Here is an 18,036-nt window from a genome sequence, read left to right as displayed (position 1 = left end):
TCTAACATGTCGACCTTGGGAGTCACTGAGGACTGCAGGAGAATGTGGGGCTCAGACAGAGAAGAGACCCTCAGGCTACACTGCTCCCACCTCCGGACTTTGACCAGTCCCTGAATGCATCTTATGCATCTGGACAGCCATAGGGGAGGGGCACACACCGGGTGGAATGCCCCGGTTTAGAGATGGGCTGTGGTCTCAGACTCTCTGAGTTGTTCTGGGAGCTTGGGGTCCAAGGGGAATAGTCCAGCCCACAGCCTACGGAGTTCCCAGGCATGCGCTGAGGAGAAAGAACGGGAAATACAGATAGTAATAGCAACAATAGAGTCAGCAAATTCTTACTGAGAGCCAGGCATTTTTATAAGCACTTTAAATGTTTAACTAATGTAACTTTTACAACAACCTATAAAACAGGCAATATTATCCTCACTTTACAGAACAGTAAACTGAAGTACAGAATAGGGTTGCCAGATAAAACATAGCCAATTAAATTTGAATTTCAGATAAGCAACAAATAACGTTTTAGTATAAATATATCCCAAATACTGGAGAGGCCACACTTACACTAAAGCAGTATTCATTGCTTATCTAATATTAAATTTAACTGGAAGACCTGTGATTTTATTGGCTAAATCTGGCAATGCGAACTCAGAGAGGTAAAGAAATTTATTCAAGGTTGCATGACTATGCTAAGTGGGAGAGCCAGGAGTCACTTGGATCTCCCTTCCCTCGATGGCCCCGGCTGTCTCCTGTGCAGCCCACTTAGTCACACTCTTTGTACCTTCCAGAAACTTGACGTTAAAATCCATTAGTTCCACACTTAGGTATTGAACACCTACAACACTCTTTGTTAAAGTAGATCTGGCTGACAGATTAATGCCAGAAAAGACTAGAACAGTCCCCAGACGCCCCTCTTCTTCCAGACACCTCCAGTATGACCCTGATTGAGGGTCTGATATGCTCCAGACACCACCACGTAGCCATTTTCAGTGGGCTATCTGAAGACCATGTCCCCCTGTTTGTTGTCTCCTCTAGGAAAGGGACTCTCGTGGGGTGATGCCCAGGCTGGGTAGAATCGGAGGGCAATGCTATGAGGGCCGGGGCTTGGGCAGGGGAGGGTTTGAGCCCCACCAGGGCCTCTCATTTCATGGCCCATGACTGCTCCTTCATGAGACCGTCCCAAGGAGACATTTCCACCTTTCCTCATTCCCACAGGTACTACTTTCCGTGCCAACGCTGGCTGGCGGTGGAGGAGGATGATGGCCAGCTATCCAGGGAGCTGTTGCCAGTGGATGAGTCCTATGTGCTGCCACCGAGCGAGGACGAGGAGGGTGGGGGAGGTGGTGACAGCAACCCCCTCGACAGCCTGGCCCTGGAGCAGAAAGGTTTCCTAAACTAAGGGCTGATTTCTTCCTTCCAGTGTCCCCCCCTCTGCCTCTCCCCCATCCTAGGCCTCCACCTTCACGCCCTCCTCCGTGAGCTCTGGGCGCTTCCTCCTCTGGCATTCTATCTATACTGCTGTCTCATTCCTCCATGGCAAGAATGGGGAGGTGAGGGGGCATATTCCCACAGGTCTAGCATAGACTGGGTATAAAGTACATGGCTTAGCATGGAGTTGTTGTCTGGAATGGAATGGAATGGAATAAAGTAGAATAGAATAGAATAGAATAGAATAGAATAGAATAGAATAGAATAGAATAGAATAGAATAGAATAGAATAGTTGTAGCTGGTTCTGACTTAGTCTTGTATCCTCCCCTCCAGGCACATTATCTGCTCTTAATACTTTTTTTTTTTGCTGAGGAAGCTCATTCGCCCTGAGCTAACATCTGTTGCCAGTCCTCCTCCTTTTTTGCTTGAGGAAGATTGTCCCTGAGCTAACATCTGTGCGAATCTTCCTCTATATTGTATGTGGGACACCACCACAGTGTGGCTGGTGAGTGGAGTAGGTCTGTGCCTGGGATCCAAACCTGCAAACCTGGGCTGCTGCAGCAGAGCACTCAGAACTTTAACCACTTGGCCATGGGGCTGGGCCCTCTTTTTGTCAAGGGAAAGAATGAACTTTCGAGTTCTATGATGCTTGTGCTCCCTTCCTGGAAACGCACCTCCCTAAAACTCTTCCCAACCTGGAAGAGTCAGATCAGGGCTCCTGGAGGAGCCTCTGACCCGCACAGTCACCCCTAGTCCCCCCTAAGCATCCTATAACTTTATTGATTGAGGACTTCCTGTGTGAGCTGGAGATGGGGGAGACCTCATCTCTGCCTTCAGAAAGTTTCCAGACTAAAGGCAACTGCACAACAACCCATGCTGCAAGTAAAGCGAATCACAGAAATGGTCAACATGAACATAGACACGTGCTCTGTATGGTTGTTCTATCCTCCGTTCACGGGAGGAGCAATCTACCACTTACTTCGCCCCAATCCTCTTCTGGCAGATAAATCTACCACATTCTCGGTGACCATAAAGACCGGGGACAAGAAGAATGCGGGCACAGATGCCAACGTCTTCATCACGCTCTTTGGCACGCAAGATGACACTGGTAAGAAAGCAAGGCAGGGCGTGGTTCACCCACATTCCTCCCCAGGGAGCCTGGGAGATTCTCCAGAACTTTCCAAGGAAATCCTGGTCATGCATCTAGCTCTCTCTTTTCTAAAAAATCATTTTTAAGAATTCCCCTTTATTGTTTTATTTTGTTGTGGGAAGAACATTTAATATGTGATCTGTCCTCTTAACAAGTTTTAATATGTTAATACATTCACTACATTATTGTTGACTATAGGTACGTGTTGTACAACAGACCTCTAGAGCTTATTAATCTTACTAAACTGAAACTTCATACCTGTTGGTTAATGACTCCCCATTTCCTCCTCTCCCCGGCTCCTGGTAACCACCAATCCAGTTACTGATTTTAAAAATTTGACTATTTTGGATCGCTCATATAAGTGGAATCATGCTGTACTCGTCTTTCTGTGACTGGCTTATTTCACTAAGTGTAATGTCCTCAAGGACCATCTAGATTTTTGCATATTGGAGAATTTCCTTCTTTTTAAGGCTGAATAGTATTCCATTGTGTATATATACTACTTTTTAAAAATCCCTTTTTCTGTCAACGGAGATTTAGGTTTTTTCCACCTCTTGGCTATTGTGAATAGTGCTGCAATGAACATGGGAGTGCTGATGTCTTTTCAAATCCTGATTTCAGTTATTTGGATATGTACCCAGAAGTGGGGTTGCTGGGTCATATGGTAGTTCTATTTTTAATTTTCTGAGGAACTTTCATACTGTTTTCCATAGCAGCTGCACTATTTTGCATTCCCACCAACTATGTCCATGGGTTCCAGTTTCTCCACATCCTCACAAACACTTAGCTTTTGTTTTTCTGATAGTAACCATCTTGACAGGCATAAGGTGATAACTCATTGTGGTTTTAATTGTCATTTCCCTGATAATTAGTAACAAATAGTATTTTGGGGGGGCTATTTGTATGTTTTCTTTTGAGAAATGTGTATTTAAATCTTCAGTCCGTTTTTAATTGGCTTATTCATTCTTTTGTTATTGGGTTGTTGGAGTTCTTTATATATTTTGAATATTAACCCCTTATCAGATATATGGTTTACAAATATTTTCTCCCATTCCGTATGCTGCCTTTTCACTCTGTTGATTGTTTCCTTTGCTGTGGAGAAACTTTTTAGTTTGATGTAGTCCCACTTGCTTGTTTTAGTTTTTGTTGCCTGTGCTGTTGGTGTCATGCCTGTGAAATCATTGCCAAGACCAGTGTCATGAAGCTTTTCCTCTATGTTTTCTTCTAGGAGTTTTGCAGTGTCAGGTCTTCCATTTAAGTCCGTAATCCATCTTGAGTTGAGTTTTGTATATGGTGTAAGATAAGGGTCCAAATTAATTCTTTTCCATGTGGCTATCCAGTTTTCCCAGCACCACTTATTGAGGAGACTATCCTTTCTCCATCCTTGTATATTCTTGTACGCTTCTGACTCTTGATAGATTGCATGCAACTGGCGCCATCAGAGAAAGGCAGTTCCTTTCTTTCTTAAAAATCTCCACATAAGATGACTTTTCTACCTAGATTGTGAGTGCTGGCTACTTTAGAAATTCTTCCTAAGTCTTATTAGGTCGGTCCTTCTGCACTCCAGGGGGCAAAGAGCCCCTGCCTCTCTCCTGTCCTCGTTGCTGGCTCTCCCACGGAGAAGGGTTTGGAAGCCATATGACTCACCTCCCCTTCAGGATCCTCTCCCCAGGTACTGGTGCCCGATCTCGTGGGTGGTCAGTCTTTTCCCATGTCTTTCTGAAAGTTTTCACCGTTTCCGGTGCCTTTCCTGGAACCATCCCTCTGTTTGTCTTTCAAAACCATAACGAAGGGGCTCCCTAGTCCAGTGAGTGGTCTCCTCTCTTTGTCTGCTGCCAGCTTTCTCCTTCTGTTCTAATGGCAGAGGTAGCCCTAACTCTATCTCTACCTTAATAACAACCTGGGAAAACATGGCTCCTCCAAGCCTCCAATGAGATTCAGGCAATGGGTCCCACGGTACCCTCAGTATGAGATGCTCAAAGAGTCTTGGAGTCATTCTGGCATCTCTGCCAAGGTACTCAGAGAAGGTGGCATTTAGTGCTGGGGTCAGCCATCTACTTGGGCCACCTGTCCAGCCATTCTGTTTGAGTTCAGAGAGGAGCCAGTTCCTCAAGTAGTCATCATGTCTTTACTCAAAACCCTGTGGTTTCAGAGCTCTGTGCCAAGCATTCTTGAAGAATGAAGGGATCTAATTCCTGACTTTAAGGTGCTCATACTCTAATACAGTGGTGTGGTGGTAGAGCATGGACTCAAGCTTGACTGATTGGTTTAAATTTCTGCTGTAACACTTATTAGCTGTGTGACCTTGGGTAGGTTGCTTAACCGCTCTGTGTCTTAGTTTCTCTCATTTGTGAAATGGAGATTAAATGAGTATGTGCCTCATAGAATTGTGGATTTAATGAAATTGAACATGTAAAATATCTGAGACAAAATGACACTCAATAAACATTAATTACTATTTAATAGGTTAGATCATGCAAATAATGTATAATGAGTGAATTAGGTCATAACTTATAAATGTATGTCATTATGATAGTTACTGAATCACCATCAATGGGATTGAGGGGCCCTAACAACTGCTTTTATTTGCCAAAGATTTCTAGGTGTTAGGCACATTCTTGAGCACTCAACAGTCTTCATCTTCTTAAATTCTCACAACTCTATGGGGAAGGCACCAAACCATGCTTTTTGACATTTGAGGAAACCAAGTCTCAGAAAATTACTTAACTTGCCCAAGGCCACCCAGGCGGCAAGTGAGCCAAGCGAACAGATGTTGAACCAAGGTCTGTCTGACTCTGTGCACTTCAGTCTGCCTGAGTCTGTGAGGATCAGAAGACTTCCTGCAGGAGGTGGCCCAGAGCTGAGACTTACGGGGGTGAAGAGACTTGAAGGCAATGTGGTGCCTGCTGAGGCAGGAGGGGATGGTGATGCCTTTGAGCCCACCTCAAATTTCAGAGTGCCTCCACAGCCAGGGTCCAAGCACTGATCATGCAGGTGAGATGGCTGGTGGGGGGCATTTGAAGCCATGCCTCTTTCTGCCATCCAGAGAAGAGTCTCCAGAGAATTCCCACGTGCCTCGCCCTGCAGTGGAGGCCCTGTTTCCCCAGGAGCATGGGGAGGGTGGCTTTGTCATCAGCTCCCTCCCCACGTGGAGGGACGTGAGGGGTGTGGAAGGACAGCAGACATCGACTTAGGGCCCCACCACTTTCTCCTGGGTGATCTTGGATAAAGCACTTAACCTATTGGTGTGTCTCATTTTCTTTAGATACAAACTGGAAATAAAAATACATACCTCAGAGGGTTATTGCAAAGTTCAATTAAAAGACGCTCACCAGAAAAGAAATTGCCAAATGTGCCAAGGTGCCCAGTGGATAGTAATCGCATAGTCTAAATTTGATGAAAGTTCAAAAATTTGGACATTATGAGGAGAGACTAAAAGGGTGGGCAGACTAGGTTTGAAGGTCTCGGGCCCAGTCGGTCATGTTGGGGTCATTTGCTCGGCAGGAATGACCCTCCTGAAATCCTCCAAGACCAATAGCGACAAGTTTGAGAGGGACAGCATCGAAATCTTCACAGTGGAGACCCTGGACCTGGGAGATCTGTGGAAAGTCAGGATGGGCCATGACAACACAGGTCTGGCTTCCCTCCCCTCTGTTCCCTGCTAAGAATGTAAGGACCGTGGACAGGTCCCCGTGGGTGTTTGGGAAAGAACCTGCGGGTGGGGGGGGGGTGGGGGGGTGGGGCGGGGTGGAGAAATTGGATGTCGTTTACCTTCCATAATGCCCCATCTTCTCACTCCCTTCAGCCCAGTAGAGCCCCAGCTGCATGCAGAGATTCTGATCTAATTGGTCTGGAGTAGGTGGATACTGGTGAATTTTAAAGACTTCTCCCATCCCCCACCCTCAGTAATTGCAATGTGCAGCCAGATTTGACAATCTTGACCTAGCTCAGTGGTTCTCAAACGCTTAGGGAGTGGGGCTTGTTAAAACACAGATTTCTGGGCCCCACCCCTAGTCTTTGATTCAGTAGGTCTGGGATGGGGCCCAAGAGTTTACATTTCTCACAAGTGATGCTGAGGCTGCTGCTCTGGGGACCCCACTTTGAGAACCGGTGATCCAGCCAATCCTTCCCAGAACCCACTGACAGTACAGCCAGACAAAGGATGTGCCCAAGTTTGTTCTCTTTCAGTAAAGCAGGACACGTTTTCTTGATCTTCAAACCACGTCTTCTGAGCGGGAGGAAGGAGAGCTTCCTCCTCGCCTCTGGGACTGGGGCACAGGGCTCTCTGCCTGGCCTCCATTTCCTTCTTCAAGCTTGAGCACTCGTTTCCTAGGGAGGGTCATCAATCCTTTGCTGATCTCCCTTCCCTTCATGCGTCACAAACTGAGGCCAGGGAGCTCAGAGTGTCATCCCGCCACTGGGTGAAATTATGCAGTCCTTGTTAATAGGCTCTCTGGCATCCCTGGGTTTCCTGCTTGGAGTGCCTTCCACCCTGGACGGTGTCCTTGCTTCATTCCTCCTAGACTCTCTGCCTCCTGTCATCTCTTCCTCTGCTTCTTTGCTCTTGCTGCTTTGCCTGACAGCAGCCTGGAGCGTGATCCATCTTCAGCTGGGTGCACAGTTTGACAGGAATCATTTTAGCAATGCTGTAAGCAAAAGGGATGGTGTGTTCATGGTGGAGCTGTAGGCATCAGATGTCAAGCAGGGAGGGATGTTCTGAGTCCCTGAAGTTACCCATGGGAAGCCACGCCTGGAGAAGTCCTTAACGGATTCTGTGTCCCCTTCTCTCCAGGCAAGGCTCCGGGCTGGTTTGTAGACTGGGTAGAGGTGGACGCCCCATCTCTTGGAAAGTGCATGACGTTCCCCTGTGGCCGCTGGCTGGCCAGGAATGAAGATGACGGGGCCATCGTCAGGGACCTCTTCCATGCGGAGCTTCAGACGAGACTGTACACGCCATGTAGGAACCGTGCACAGCAAGGCTGGCTTTCCTCCTGGACCCCATTGCCTGCCGCCCCAACTCCGTCCCAGTCTCTCGTCCAACATTCACCCTGGGTCAGGCCCACCTTGGAGATTTGGGTCTCTGGCTCCTTTCCCAAATTCCCTGGTACCTGTGCAGGCTGTGGGCAGAACGCTGGACCCAGGGAAAGGAAATATGGGACTTATTCCAAACTCCACCCCAAAATTGCTGGTGACAACAGGCAGAGAGAGCCTGACCTATGTGGGGCTCAGTTTCCTCATCTGTAAAAGAGAGATAATAATGCAGGATGGTTGTCAGACCCAAAAAGGAAAAAAGATAAAGGTCTAACTGTGAGGGATCCTTATCAACCCCATCACCAATCCTTATTCCAGCCATTAACATGCCAAAGAAATGACCGCTGTTAGATTTTATCCTGATTGGGGACAAAAAAGAACTTGAAAAGAAGGTAAATGTAATTCCTTTTACCATCAAAGGAAAGGAGGAAGGGGACAATTTGGTAAAGTCTCAACACTTCCCTTCCACTGTCATCATCATCATAAAGTGCATATTAAATATTGATATACATATAGGGCCATATAGGTGCTGGGAATCTAACTGAAATCAACCAAACTATAAAAATCTGTCTGAATTTGCTGAAATCTGAACAAAACCCAGAGAATACAATTTCTTTCTAACCAAATAGCTACCTGTGCCGAGAGATTTCTCCCAAACAACTCGTACTTAAACAGTATGAATCATTGAGGAACCTTTTTTTTTTTTTTTCCCGAAGGGATTAAACTGTAAATGACCAGATCATCAGAATATTTTCTGGTTCAAAAACTGAGATAAAGTGACATTTTCCTCTCGTAAAGTCCCTGCACGTACAAAGCAAAAGCTGGATCCAGCCTCTGCCCCCGGGAGCCACCTGCAGTGTATGTCAGACACACTGACCTGACGGATGGACACAGAGCTGGCGGCAGTGTTGAGTGGGACCGTTCAGGACAGAAGCACCCATTTCTCCCTTCATGCCCTTGACAGGCTTTGCTCTGTACAAAAAAGGGAGTTGTGTGACCTGACCTTGAGTATATTCAGTTCCAGTCTGATATTAAAACAAGCGCGTTTGCCCTTTGTCTTAGATTCACATTGGCAAACAATGATAATAATAATAATGCAGGAAGGAATTGACTTTCACGCTGAAGAGCTGCGGAGGCAGCTTTGAAGTACGGTTCTCCCCACATGGGAGCACAGAGAGGAGAGTGTGCTGCTCGGAACCTACTGCCCTGGTTGGAAAAGGTCTCGGGGGCCCAAAGCCAGGGACCCAGGGTCTAGGGAGTGGCAGCCCCAGGAATGGTGGGGAACAGTGCCCAGTCGTCATTTTCAAGGGCCTAGGAGGAATCAAGACAGTTCATCAAGGCTGCCCAATACGTGAAGAGCAGAACAAGATGGAGCCACACAGGAGAGGCATGTAAATTAGGAAGGGGCTGTTGTGATGGCCCGAACTTATAGGCTCCCCGGGGAGGCAGGACATAGCATGGAGCCCTGAATGTCAGAACCATGCCCTGTTAGGGCTGGGAGGGACCTTAGCCTTCAACCTACGTTCTGAGGATCCGTGGAAGTCGAAGGGGGTGTCTCAGGGCAGCCGATGGGAGGAGGGGAAAGGCTGAGGGGGGAAAAGCCCCCAATTCATGCCATCCAGAAAAGCTCCTCAGCTTTAAAAAGTCAAGCTTTTTCTGAACATTCTTGATAAATGTATTTATAAGAATTCCACAGTTAAACAAACTGAAAACCACAGATCTGGTTAGACTCCCTCATTTTACAGGCGAGGAAGCTGAGGCCCAGAGAAGTACAGCCATTTGGCCAAGGACACACAGCTACTCAATGGCAGAGGCAGAACTAGAGGCCGAGAAGCAAATCTGAGCCCAGGCCTAGAGGAATGAGGGCTGAAGGGTGGGCTGCTCCTCCCAGCACGTTTCCAGGGCTGCTCCTACTGCCCGCTAGCCTCAGGAGAGCTCCTATCCGTTGCCATCTTCTCTGCTCAAGGCCTCCCGGGCCTTAGACAGTGGAGAAACCCAAGAAGACTCAGAGGAAGGGGCCACACGCTACAGAGATGGCGCCTCCGGTCCTGCCTGAGGGCCTGGCAGGGTCAGGACTGTGTTTCCCCTTAACCTGCTACTGAGGACCCTGTTCAGGCTAGTCTGATATTAAGCTGACCAGCGGTCACCGCCATAGGCTACCCCTCCCTGTGGTTTGTGGGTAGGCAGCACTCCTCACCTCCAGTTCACGACAACAGCACCCCTAGAGGCTGACCACACAGGATTTGGGGTCAGACAAGCCGGGGTTCAAGTTCAAGTTCCACCGTTGACAAGCTGTATGATCTGGGTCAAGATCCTTCACCTCTCTGAGCCTTGGTTTTCTCATCCATAGAGTGGAGTATAGTAACACCCACTTCCTGGGGTCACTGTGAAGGTTAAAGGAGCTGAGGAATGTAGACTTTTTAGTACAGAGCCTGGCAAATAGCAAACACTCAAGGAATGACAATTGCTACTACAGTCCCACAGTAAAGTAACCATGATAATAAAAGGCAATTCCTCCTCTGGAGAAGGTTGGGGTCACCTGTGAGAAGGTGACTTGTAACGGGACTCCTTTCAAGGTCAAGACCACAGGTTGGGTAGATTTCTGCTTGAACTATACCTCTGGGTTTTTCATCCTTTTTTGTGTGACTTAGAGTAAGTATGCACATTTATATACAAATGCAACAAACAATAAGTGCCACCAAAAAGCTTTATCTTCACTATGTGTGATGGACAGTGATATTTTCTATTCGATTTCATTCAATTCCATATATTTTTTAAAATACTGGTGATGACCCACCAAATTCACTTGACAACCTGCTAATGGATCTCAGCCCGTAGTTAGCAATACACTCTCTTAGAACACTGGTCTCAACTTTAGTGTGGAGTCTGGGTTAAATATTTAGAACCTGTATTTTCAACAAGCATCCCAAGAATTCCTGAAACAAAAGGTCCTCTGCTCATACTGGTGGCCGCCCACCGGGAAGCTGCTTGCCAATAACACTGATGGCCAACCTCTCTCTTCAGGACAGACAGTCCCTGCTGGGACTGAGTAAACTCTGGTGCATCCCTCACCTCCTCTACTCCCCTCCCCAATAGGAGACTCCTATAAAGTGAGGGGACATGAATGAGGGGGAACAGAAGGCCCCCTGCAGCATCCAACCCAAAAAGGGGCCAGATGCAACATGGATGAATTGGGGAGGGCAGGCCAGCACGGAGTGAGTGAGGGACTGGGAGCGGGGGACGGGAAGAGAAGAGAGAGGACTCTCACCACTATAGACTGGCTGATCCAATGGGAAAGTTGCCCCCTGAAATATAATTCTCTTGTTTATAGGGTGTCTATAGCTAGGGAACACGTTGAGGATGCTTTACAGATGAGGAAACGGAGGCTCATAAGTGACTTGCCCAGGTCACACAGATAGTCAGGTTAGAGCCTGTGCTTTCAGCCAGTCGGTTGTACTAGCTCTGTGATGTGAGAGCCATGGAGACCTGGTCTGAGGTGACAGGGGCTTCCTGTGGGCACTAGGCATGACAGGACACTTCCCCCCACTCTGTGGTTGCTGGACGACAATGTGAAGGCCCAAATTCCTGGGCAGCAGCTCCCTGGTAAAGGGGCCCAGGGTGGCGGTGCTGGTGAAGAACTCGACCTTGCCCTCGTTCGTTTTCTGTTCTCACCTCCCCTCTAAGCTAACCCTCTGTCCTCCACCCCCAGTTGTCCCTTACGAGATCACCCTCTACACCAGTGATGTCTTTGCTGCTGGTACAGACGCCAACATCTTCATCGTCATCTACGGCTGCGATGCTGTGTGCACCCAGCAGAAGTACCTGTGCACCAACAAGAGGGAGCAGAAGCTGTTCTTTGAGAGGAAGTCCGCCTCCCGCTTCATTATGGAGGTACCTGGGCTCAGCAGGCTGCCGGGGAGCCAGGTCTGGGAGGTGCGGCAGGTCAGAAGAGGGGGCAGGAGAAAGAGCCCTGCGCCCAGAGGCAGTCACGTGCCTTTCACCTTGATGGGCTGCTGCTGGTGAGGAAGACGGGCAGTTCCTCCGAGCTCTCTGGGCCTCAGTACATCCGAGTACCAGGAGGACGGTGAACCTCGCCCTGCCCCTCTAGGACTGGTGTCAGCATCAAAGGTGATAAGGAGTGGACAGGCCTTGGGGAAACTAGGGCACAATTCCAATTTCCCTGGGGCCATCTCCAGTGCTACCAACAACAGACGTGTATCCATGGGGACAGCCTGGCTTCCAGACCTGCTCGTCACATAACTGTGCCTTCTGCTCACCTGCCGAGCTAAGGCCGAACAACCCAAAACAGAAGAACATCCTGTGTGTTCCTTGGCTCCCCCTTGGCTCTGGCCTGGGGGTTTACTGTGGACGTAGGTCGGTCACCTTAGTACCCTGTCTGCTTCAGTTCAGTGCCTGCCCTGTGCACGCCACTGTGTGCTAGGTTGGGTGGAAGAGGCAAGGGAAGAGGACTCAGACTCTGCCTGCAAGGGGTTGCAGTCCGGCTGGGGAAGCCCTGACCTCCACACAAAGCTAACGGGAGAGTCTGGTGATCGTCGTCATAACTGGTCCTGTGGGTCAGAAGGCGCTGTTGTAGGGCTTTATGTATATTAATTCACCTAACCCTCACAGCACCTCTGTGCTGTAATTACCCCTGTTTAAAGATGGGGAAACTGAGGCACAGGGAGTTTAGTAGCTTGCATAAAATCACACAGCTAGGGCATCGTGGGAGCTGGATTCAAACCCAGGAGGACTGGCTCAGAATATGGGCTCTTAGCTCCTGCTAAGACCAGCCCGTGATGATGAGGACAAATGGCAGGGCTGACTGAGCACGCCATGGGTGTTCAGAGAAGGGAGAAGGCTCCCTGCAAGTGGTGGCTTTGAGCTGGACCTGAAAGTGGGATCAGCAGGGACAAGGAGGGGAGGCATTCCTAGCAAGGGGAACATCGTGGCCAAGGGCTGGACGTGGAAATAAACACAGCGTGTGGTTTGAGGTTTGGCCAGAGGGGACGGGAGGAGAGTGACGTGACTTGGGTTGAGGACCAGATGAAGCAGGACGGAAGGGGGACAATTCTGAAGAAGAAGAGGTAGGAGTCCCAGGAGCCTGGACTCCCCAGGCAGTGGGGACCTTTGGAGATGTGCCCCTTATTTTCTGATGGGAAACAAAGCCTCGAGCACCTTCCTTCTTCCTCGGTCGGTGTCTGTCCTGGGGACTCCCTGCTGCTCCACCTTCTCTGGGAGCAGTCAGCGCTTGTGGGAAGGGTGCCACCTTGGTGGAATCTTTTGACAAGGAAAATTCAAGGGTGATTCATCTCTCCGCCCAGACCACCCTCTCAGCCACCCAAGTTGTCGTGGTGGGTGAGTCATCTGAGCCGATGCCGTCAGTGGCCTGGGCAGTGATTGCACCTCAGCACGTCTTCTGGGGAGTTTCCTCAACCAAGTGCCCACCAATGGGCAGCTGTAATTTGCCAGCAATTTGTTGTTATTTTTTTTTCTTTTTTCTTTTCAAATCTATCTGGGGGTTGGGGGAGGGTGAGAGCTTGAAAACAACAAAAAAAGCTTTGTGTCCCTCTCTCTCCATTTCTCTTTTCTGACCCATCTTCAGGTAAGAGGTAAGAGCCCTGGATTGCAAACTCATAACCCTGGGTTCTGGTTCTGGCTCAGCCACTAACTCCTGAGCAAGCCGCTCCCTCTCTGTGGCCTCATCCTAAGACACAGGGACTGGCCAGGAAAGTAGCAGTGACAGCTAGTATTTATTGAGCACGTCACACGTGCCAGCCCTGTTCTAAGCAGGTGACGTTTATCAACTCATTTAATCCTCATCACCATTCCGAGAGTTCTGTAGTACGAGTATCTCATTTTACAGCTGAAACAGCACAGGAAGGTTAAGAAACTTGCTCATGGGTCACAAGGAATGAACGACAGAGCCAGGATTTGGACTCTAGCAGTTCAGTTCCCGAGCCTTCTCTGCTTAACTCTTCCACATCTTGGGAGAACACAAGGGTCCCTTCTGATTCTGACGTCATCTGAGTCCATCCCTGAGGCCCACCATCCCTGACCAGTGGTCCCCTAAAGGTCTCCTTGCTCTCTGCGGGGTCACAGCTGAGATGGGCACCCTGGTACAGCATGTGCAACTGAGTGGCTGGATGATTAAGATTTTAAAAAGTACCATCGAAGCCGAGGTCCTCACATCTCGAACATCAGAGATGAGGCAGGGACGGAGGAAGAGAGGCCCTCGGACAGAGGGAGAGGTGGGTGGATCTTCCGTTCCTGGTTCTGCCAGGCAGCTTAGCGTCTTCAAGTGGAGATTCTGCGGACCGTGTTTCTCTCGTGAAAAATAAGGCCTCGTTAAAAGTGTCCACGGCACTAACATCGGCCTGAAATCACTGATCTGTATTTAATGATTCAGAAAGCCCCTCGCAGGCTCGCAGGGGGTGCCACTTCTCTGATGAGGTGTGGGTGAGCCGGCCAGCAAGGAGTTGGGGGGCTGGGGCGGGTTGTGGGGTAGCAGAAGCAACAGCAGCTGTAGCATCCTCGTTGCTTCAGAGAGTTTGCAGCAATGTGTTGTTCTCCTGGTCCCTTGCAATGAGAGAATAGTTAACAAAAAGAACCATGTCTGTGATCTTAGACCTAGAAGTGACCTCAAGGGGTTATCTTGCCCATGTCCCTGCCTTCAGCTCCCCCATGTTATAGATGAGGAAGTTGAAGCCTGGAGGGTCAGTGGCTTGCCTCAGATCACAGAGCCAGTAGGTGGCAGAGTCAGGGCTAGAATTGGGGGGGGGGGGGGGATGAGGGTAGGGGGTGGGAGTTGGGGGAGGTTCCTCAAGTAGTGCTGATGGGCCTCCCCTTGGCTGCCAACTGTGGGTGGGTGGGCGTGTGGGGAGGGAGGAAACCTCTGGTTGGAGGCTGCTTCAGTTCATTCGGAGGTCGCTTCCGTCTATGGTTCAGAGGCTTTGCATTTGATGGATGACTCAATCAATCATTCAGACGCCATTCACTCATCAAGAGCCCTCATCTGCCCTGGAGCTGACTGCGCTGTCTCCTCTGAGAGCTTGAGGGAGCGACCAGGCAGCCAGCTCTGCAGAGGGGCTTCCAGGAAACTCAAGTCTGCACAGCCTGGGGGGTGCTATAGGGTGCTATAAGAGCCTATCATAAAGAGATTTGACTTTCTCGAGGTGATCAAGGGGATTTCCCTGAGGAAATGATCCTTGTGCTGAGACCCAAATGATGAGGTTGAGCAGACACTGGTTTAGAAGAAGAAAGGGGAGAGGCAGGGAGAGCATGTGCAAAGGCCCTGTGGTGAGAAAATGTCAAATTTGAGGGACAGGGATTTGAGGGATATAGACGAGCAGTGGCTGAAGGTGAAGGGGACTCTTAGGGGCCAAGGAGAAGGCCAACCTGGCAAGACAGGGCATAGGCAGAACTGGAACTCATCTTCTGTTACCCAAGTCAGTTCTCAAACAGGGAATGAGCTGCTACAGCAATAAGTAATGGAAGACAGAGAGCTGGGCTCCACCATGAAGAGCGGAGACAGCCTCCCAGAGGTCGATTGAACTGAGTTCTGGAGTCTAGGCTGATTTTAAGTGAGGGAAGGGGAAAGGAAGCAGGAGCGGGGAATGTGCAGAGGAGAGTGGGCGCTGGCCTGGCTGGATGATGGGACATACCGAGAGAAAATGACCTCTGGAAGTTCAAAGGGACTCAAGGGTGGATGCCCTGGGGAGACAGGGTGTTGCTGAGGCTGTACTTTCCTGGACCCGCCAGCTAACATCTGGTGCCTTTTCTCCTTGCCAAAGTTAGAAGACGTGGGAGAAGTTATTGAAAAAATTCGGATTGGCCACGATAATACAGGCGTAAATCCTGGGTGGCACTGCTCCCACGTGGACATCCGCAGGCTCCTCCCAGATAAAGACGTGAGTTCCTGACCTGTTTGTCCTGTTGTTTCTTTTGCCCCTTTCCAGAAGAGATTCCAGGCAGATTTCCTACAAGAACCTACAGCCTCATTAAGTTGAGATAAAATCTTAGGAGGAAAATTCCTGCAGTCCACTCAGGGTGCAGGAACTGGCTCAGGTCCAAGGCAGAATCTTTTAGAACCTGGTTTAGGGGTGAAGGAGGAGGGTCTTGGCAATCAGGTCTCTGCTCCCCACACCCAGGGCCATACTACTAGTGAGTGACCCAACGTGCCCTTCCTGCGACTCAAGGTCAACTCACAGAAAGAAATCCACCCAGACAACTTGGAAAACATTCTGAAACCACAGGATTCTAACCGAAGGGTAGCCCTCAATCATGGCTGTAGATTTGAGTGATTTGGGAGCAATTTAAAAATACTGAGGCCCCCCCGTTACCCACTGAAGCTAAGTCTGCAGGATGGGGTTCAGAGATCTATTTTTAAGTGACCCAGGGAACCCCGCTTTCATGAGCCAATCCCTCATGTGGTTGTGGAAGTCTTCAAGTGAGACTGGATCTGCTGAAAGTGGGGCAGGGCTGGAGGGGGGTCTCCCCTGTAGCTTCTGCATTATCCCATGGGGCTCCATGACCCCTGTCCTTGGTCTCTGTGAGTGTTGACATGCTAATGAACTGAAGTTGGCGGTTTCCACATTAAGGGCTAATTTTCCTCTTTCCTCCTCACCCCAGGGCACAGAGACCTTGACTTTCCCTTGTGACCGATGGCTTGCCACGTCGGAGGATGACAAGAAGACCATTCGAGAACTGGTCCCTTATGACATCTTCACTGAGAAATACATGAAAGATGGGTCCTTAAGGCAAGTCTACAAGGAAGTGGAGGAGCCTCTGGACAGTAAGTGTGCTGCGGACGCCCTCACCCTCAGCAGCAGCAGCCCTCCCTTTACAGCCCCTGCCCCGTGCCAGGAGGAGCCTTTGCCCCTAGCAGGCAGGCTCTGTTATTATCTCCATTCTGCAGAGACGGCAACTGAGGTTCACGGAGGTTACATAAGCTGCCCAAGTTCACACAGCTAATAAATGGCAGAGCTATTCTTCAAAGTCTCAGCTGTCTTGCTCCACAAAGGACTTGTGCTCAAGTCCTTTCCTGGCCTGACAGTGTGATAATACATCCAAATATTTGTTCTCTTGTGCCTGGATTGTCCTGGTCCTTGTCTCTCCCTTCTTCTTGTTTATTTGGCTACTAATCTGCAGGGTTTGCTATTGCTGGATCCAGCCGTCTCAACCAAGTCTGAATCCAGAAGCATCCTGGATAAATATGTAACTGGATTCGTGTGTGTTTTTTCTCAGGGTCTGGATGCAGCTTCAGGGTGTCGAAAGTCATGGTTTCTTTTCTGTTGGTGCCAGTTACCTTTGCCCCTTCCTCACTGATGTGGTTTTCTCTGCAGGACTTGCACCGGCCTGACCATGTACTTCTCGTACTGCTTCCTTTGCTTGTGAACCACCATTTTCTGCTGCTCTCTGCCTAGCCTATTGAATGCTGTTTTCCTTTCTCTTGCCGGGCGGTGTTGCTCCAGGCTCAGTCCTTAGCCTTCTTTCTTTCCACACTGTGCATGTGTGTGTGCGCGCACATGTGAATGTGTGAGCACACACACACATGCATTCTTCCTGGACCACATGGACAGAGTCACACCTTTGTTTTGACCAGCAGTGCCATTGTTCATGTCCATCCCCACGTTATTCACCAGCTAGTCAGCTCCAAATAAGCTTTAGCTATGTCAAAAATCAAATTCACTTGTGAAAAACAGGCTTTCTACCACTGAGGATATACGAAAGAATACTATGGGTCTCCACGGGGGCAGTCTATATGGTTCAGAGATGCTCCCAGAGCTTGGAAATTCAGCTTCTATTTGTTTCATTGCCTTCTTGGAGAAAAACTAGAGTAAAACTCAAGATTCTGGGCCCCATAGAGAGCTAAGAGGATGTAAGACAGCCATAGCTCTAACATTTCCTTTAATCTGAGTTGCCACTCAGTGATAAAAACAAGTGTTGTCTCAATAATGTGCCTTTCCCTACCAGTATCCCTCGTTCCGAATTTTCTTTGCTATTACATCTGGGGGGGGTAATTTCCTTTTCTACTTGGATCCCAGAGGCCACCCTGGAAAGCCATCCCAGTGGCACACTTTGGCTGCTCTAGATGAATCACCTGCCACAAACCCACTCTGTGCTTGGTGGTGTTTCTAGGGAAACATCTTCCACTGAGAGCTGTGTGGCCTGGGTGGGACGGGGAGGGAGGAGGATCCAGAAATAGCCGGATTTGACTGCACAACCGCATTGCTCAGCACCCAGAAGCTGAATCAGTTTTCCTAATTCCCAAAGGACTGGAGAGAGCAGTGGGGGGTGGAAGACGGGGGAGAAGGACAGCCATTTATTCACAGCCCTGGTGACACAGCACCCCACTCCAGCACAAGGGCGCCTAGAAAAGGTCCTATTCAGGTGTGGAGAGGGCTGAAGGCACAGCCAGGAAATGGATGGG

At 49.3% G+C, this 18,036-nt stretch overlaps 1 protein-coding gene across 2 annotated transcripts in view; it reads left to right on the top strand.

Moving 5' to 3' along the window:
- LOXHD1 (lipoxygenase homology PLAT domains 1) overlaps positions 1-18,036 on the top strand; it is a 169,413-nt gene that overhangs the window by 99,873 nt on the left and 51,504 nt on the right. For both annotated transcript variants that reach the window (XM_070627589.1, XM_070627588.1), the window contains exons 22-28: positions 1,213-1,382; positions 2,430-2,534; positions 6,081-6,209; positions 7,369-7,533; positions 11,317-11,498; positions 15,398-15,514; positions 16,236-16,398. In XM_070627589.1, the coding sequence (XP_070483690.1) occupies positions 1,213-1,382; positions 2,430-2,534; positions 6,081-6,209; positions 7,369-7,533; positions 11,317-11,498; positions 15,398-15,514; positions 16,236-16,398 (1,031 nt within the window). The remainder of the gene's footprint in view (positions 1-1,212; positions 1,383-2,429; positions 2,535-6,080; positions 6,210-7,368; positions 7,534-11,316; positions 11,499-15,397; positions 15,515-16,235; positions 16,399-18,036) is intronic.

This window comes from Equus przewalskii, chromosome 7, assembly GCF_037783145.1.
Source record: "Equus przewalskii isolate Varuska chromosome 7, EquPr2, whole genome shotgun sequence".
In the NCBI taxonomy this organism is placed as follows: Eukaryota; Metazoa; Chordata; class Mammalia; order Perissodactyla; family Equidae; genus Equus; species Equus przewalskii.
This window is presented reverse-complemented; position numbering and strand designations above follow the sequence as displayed.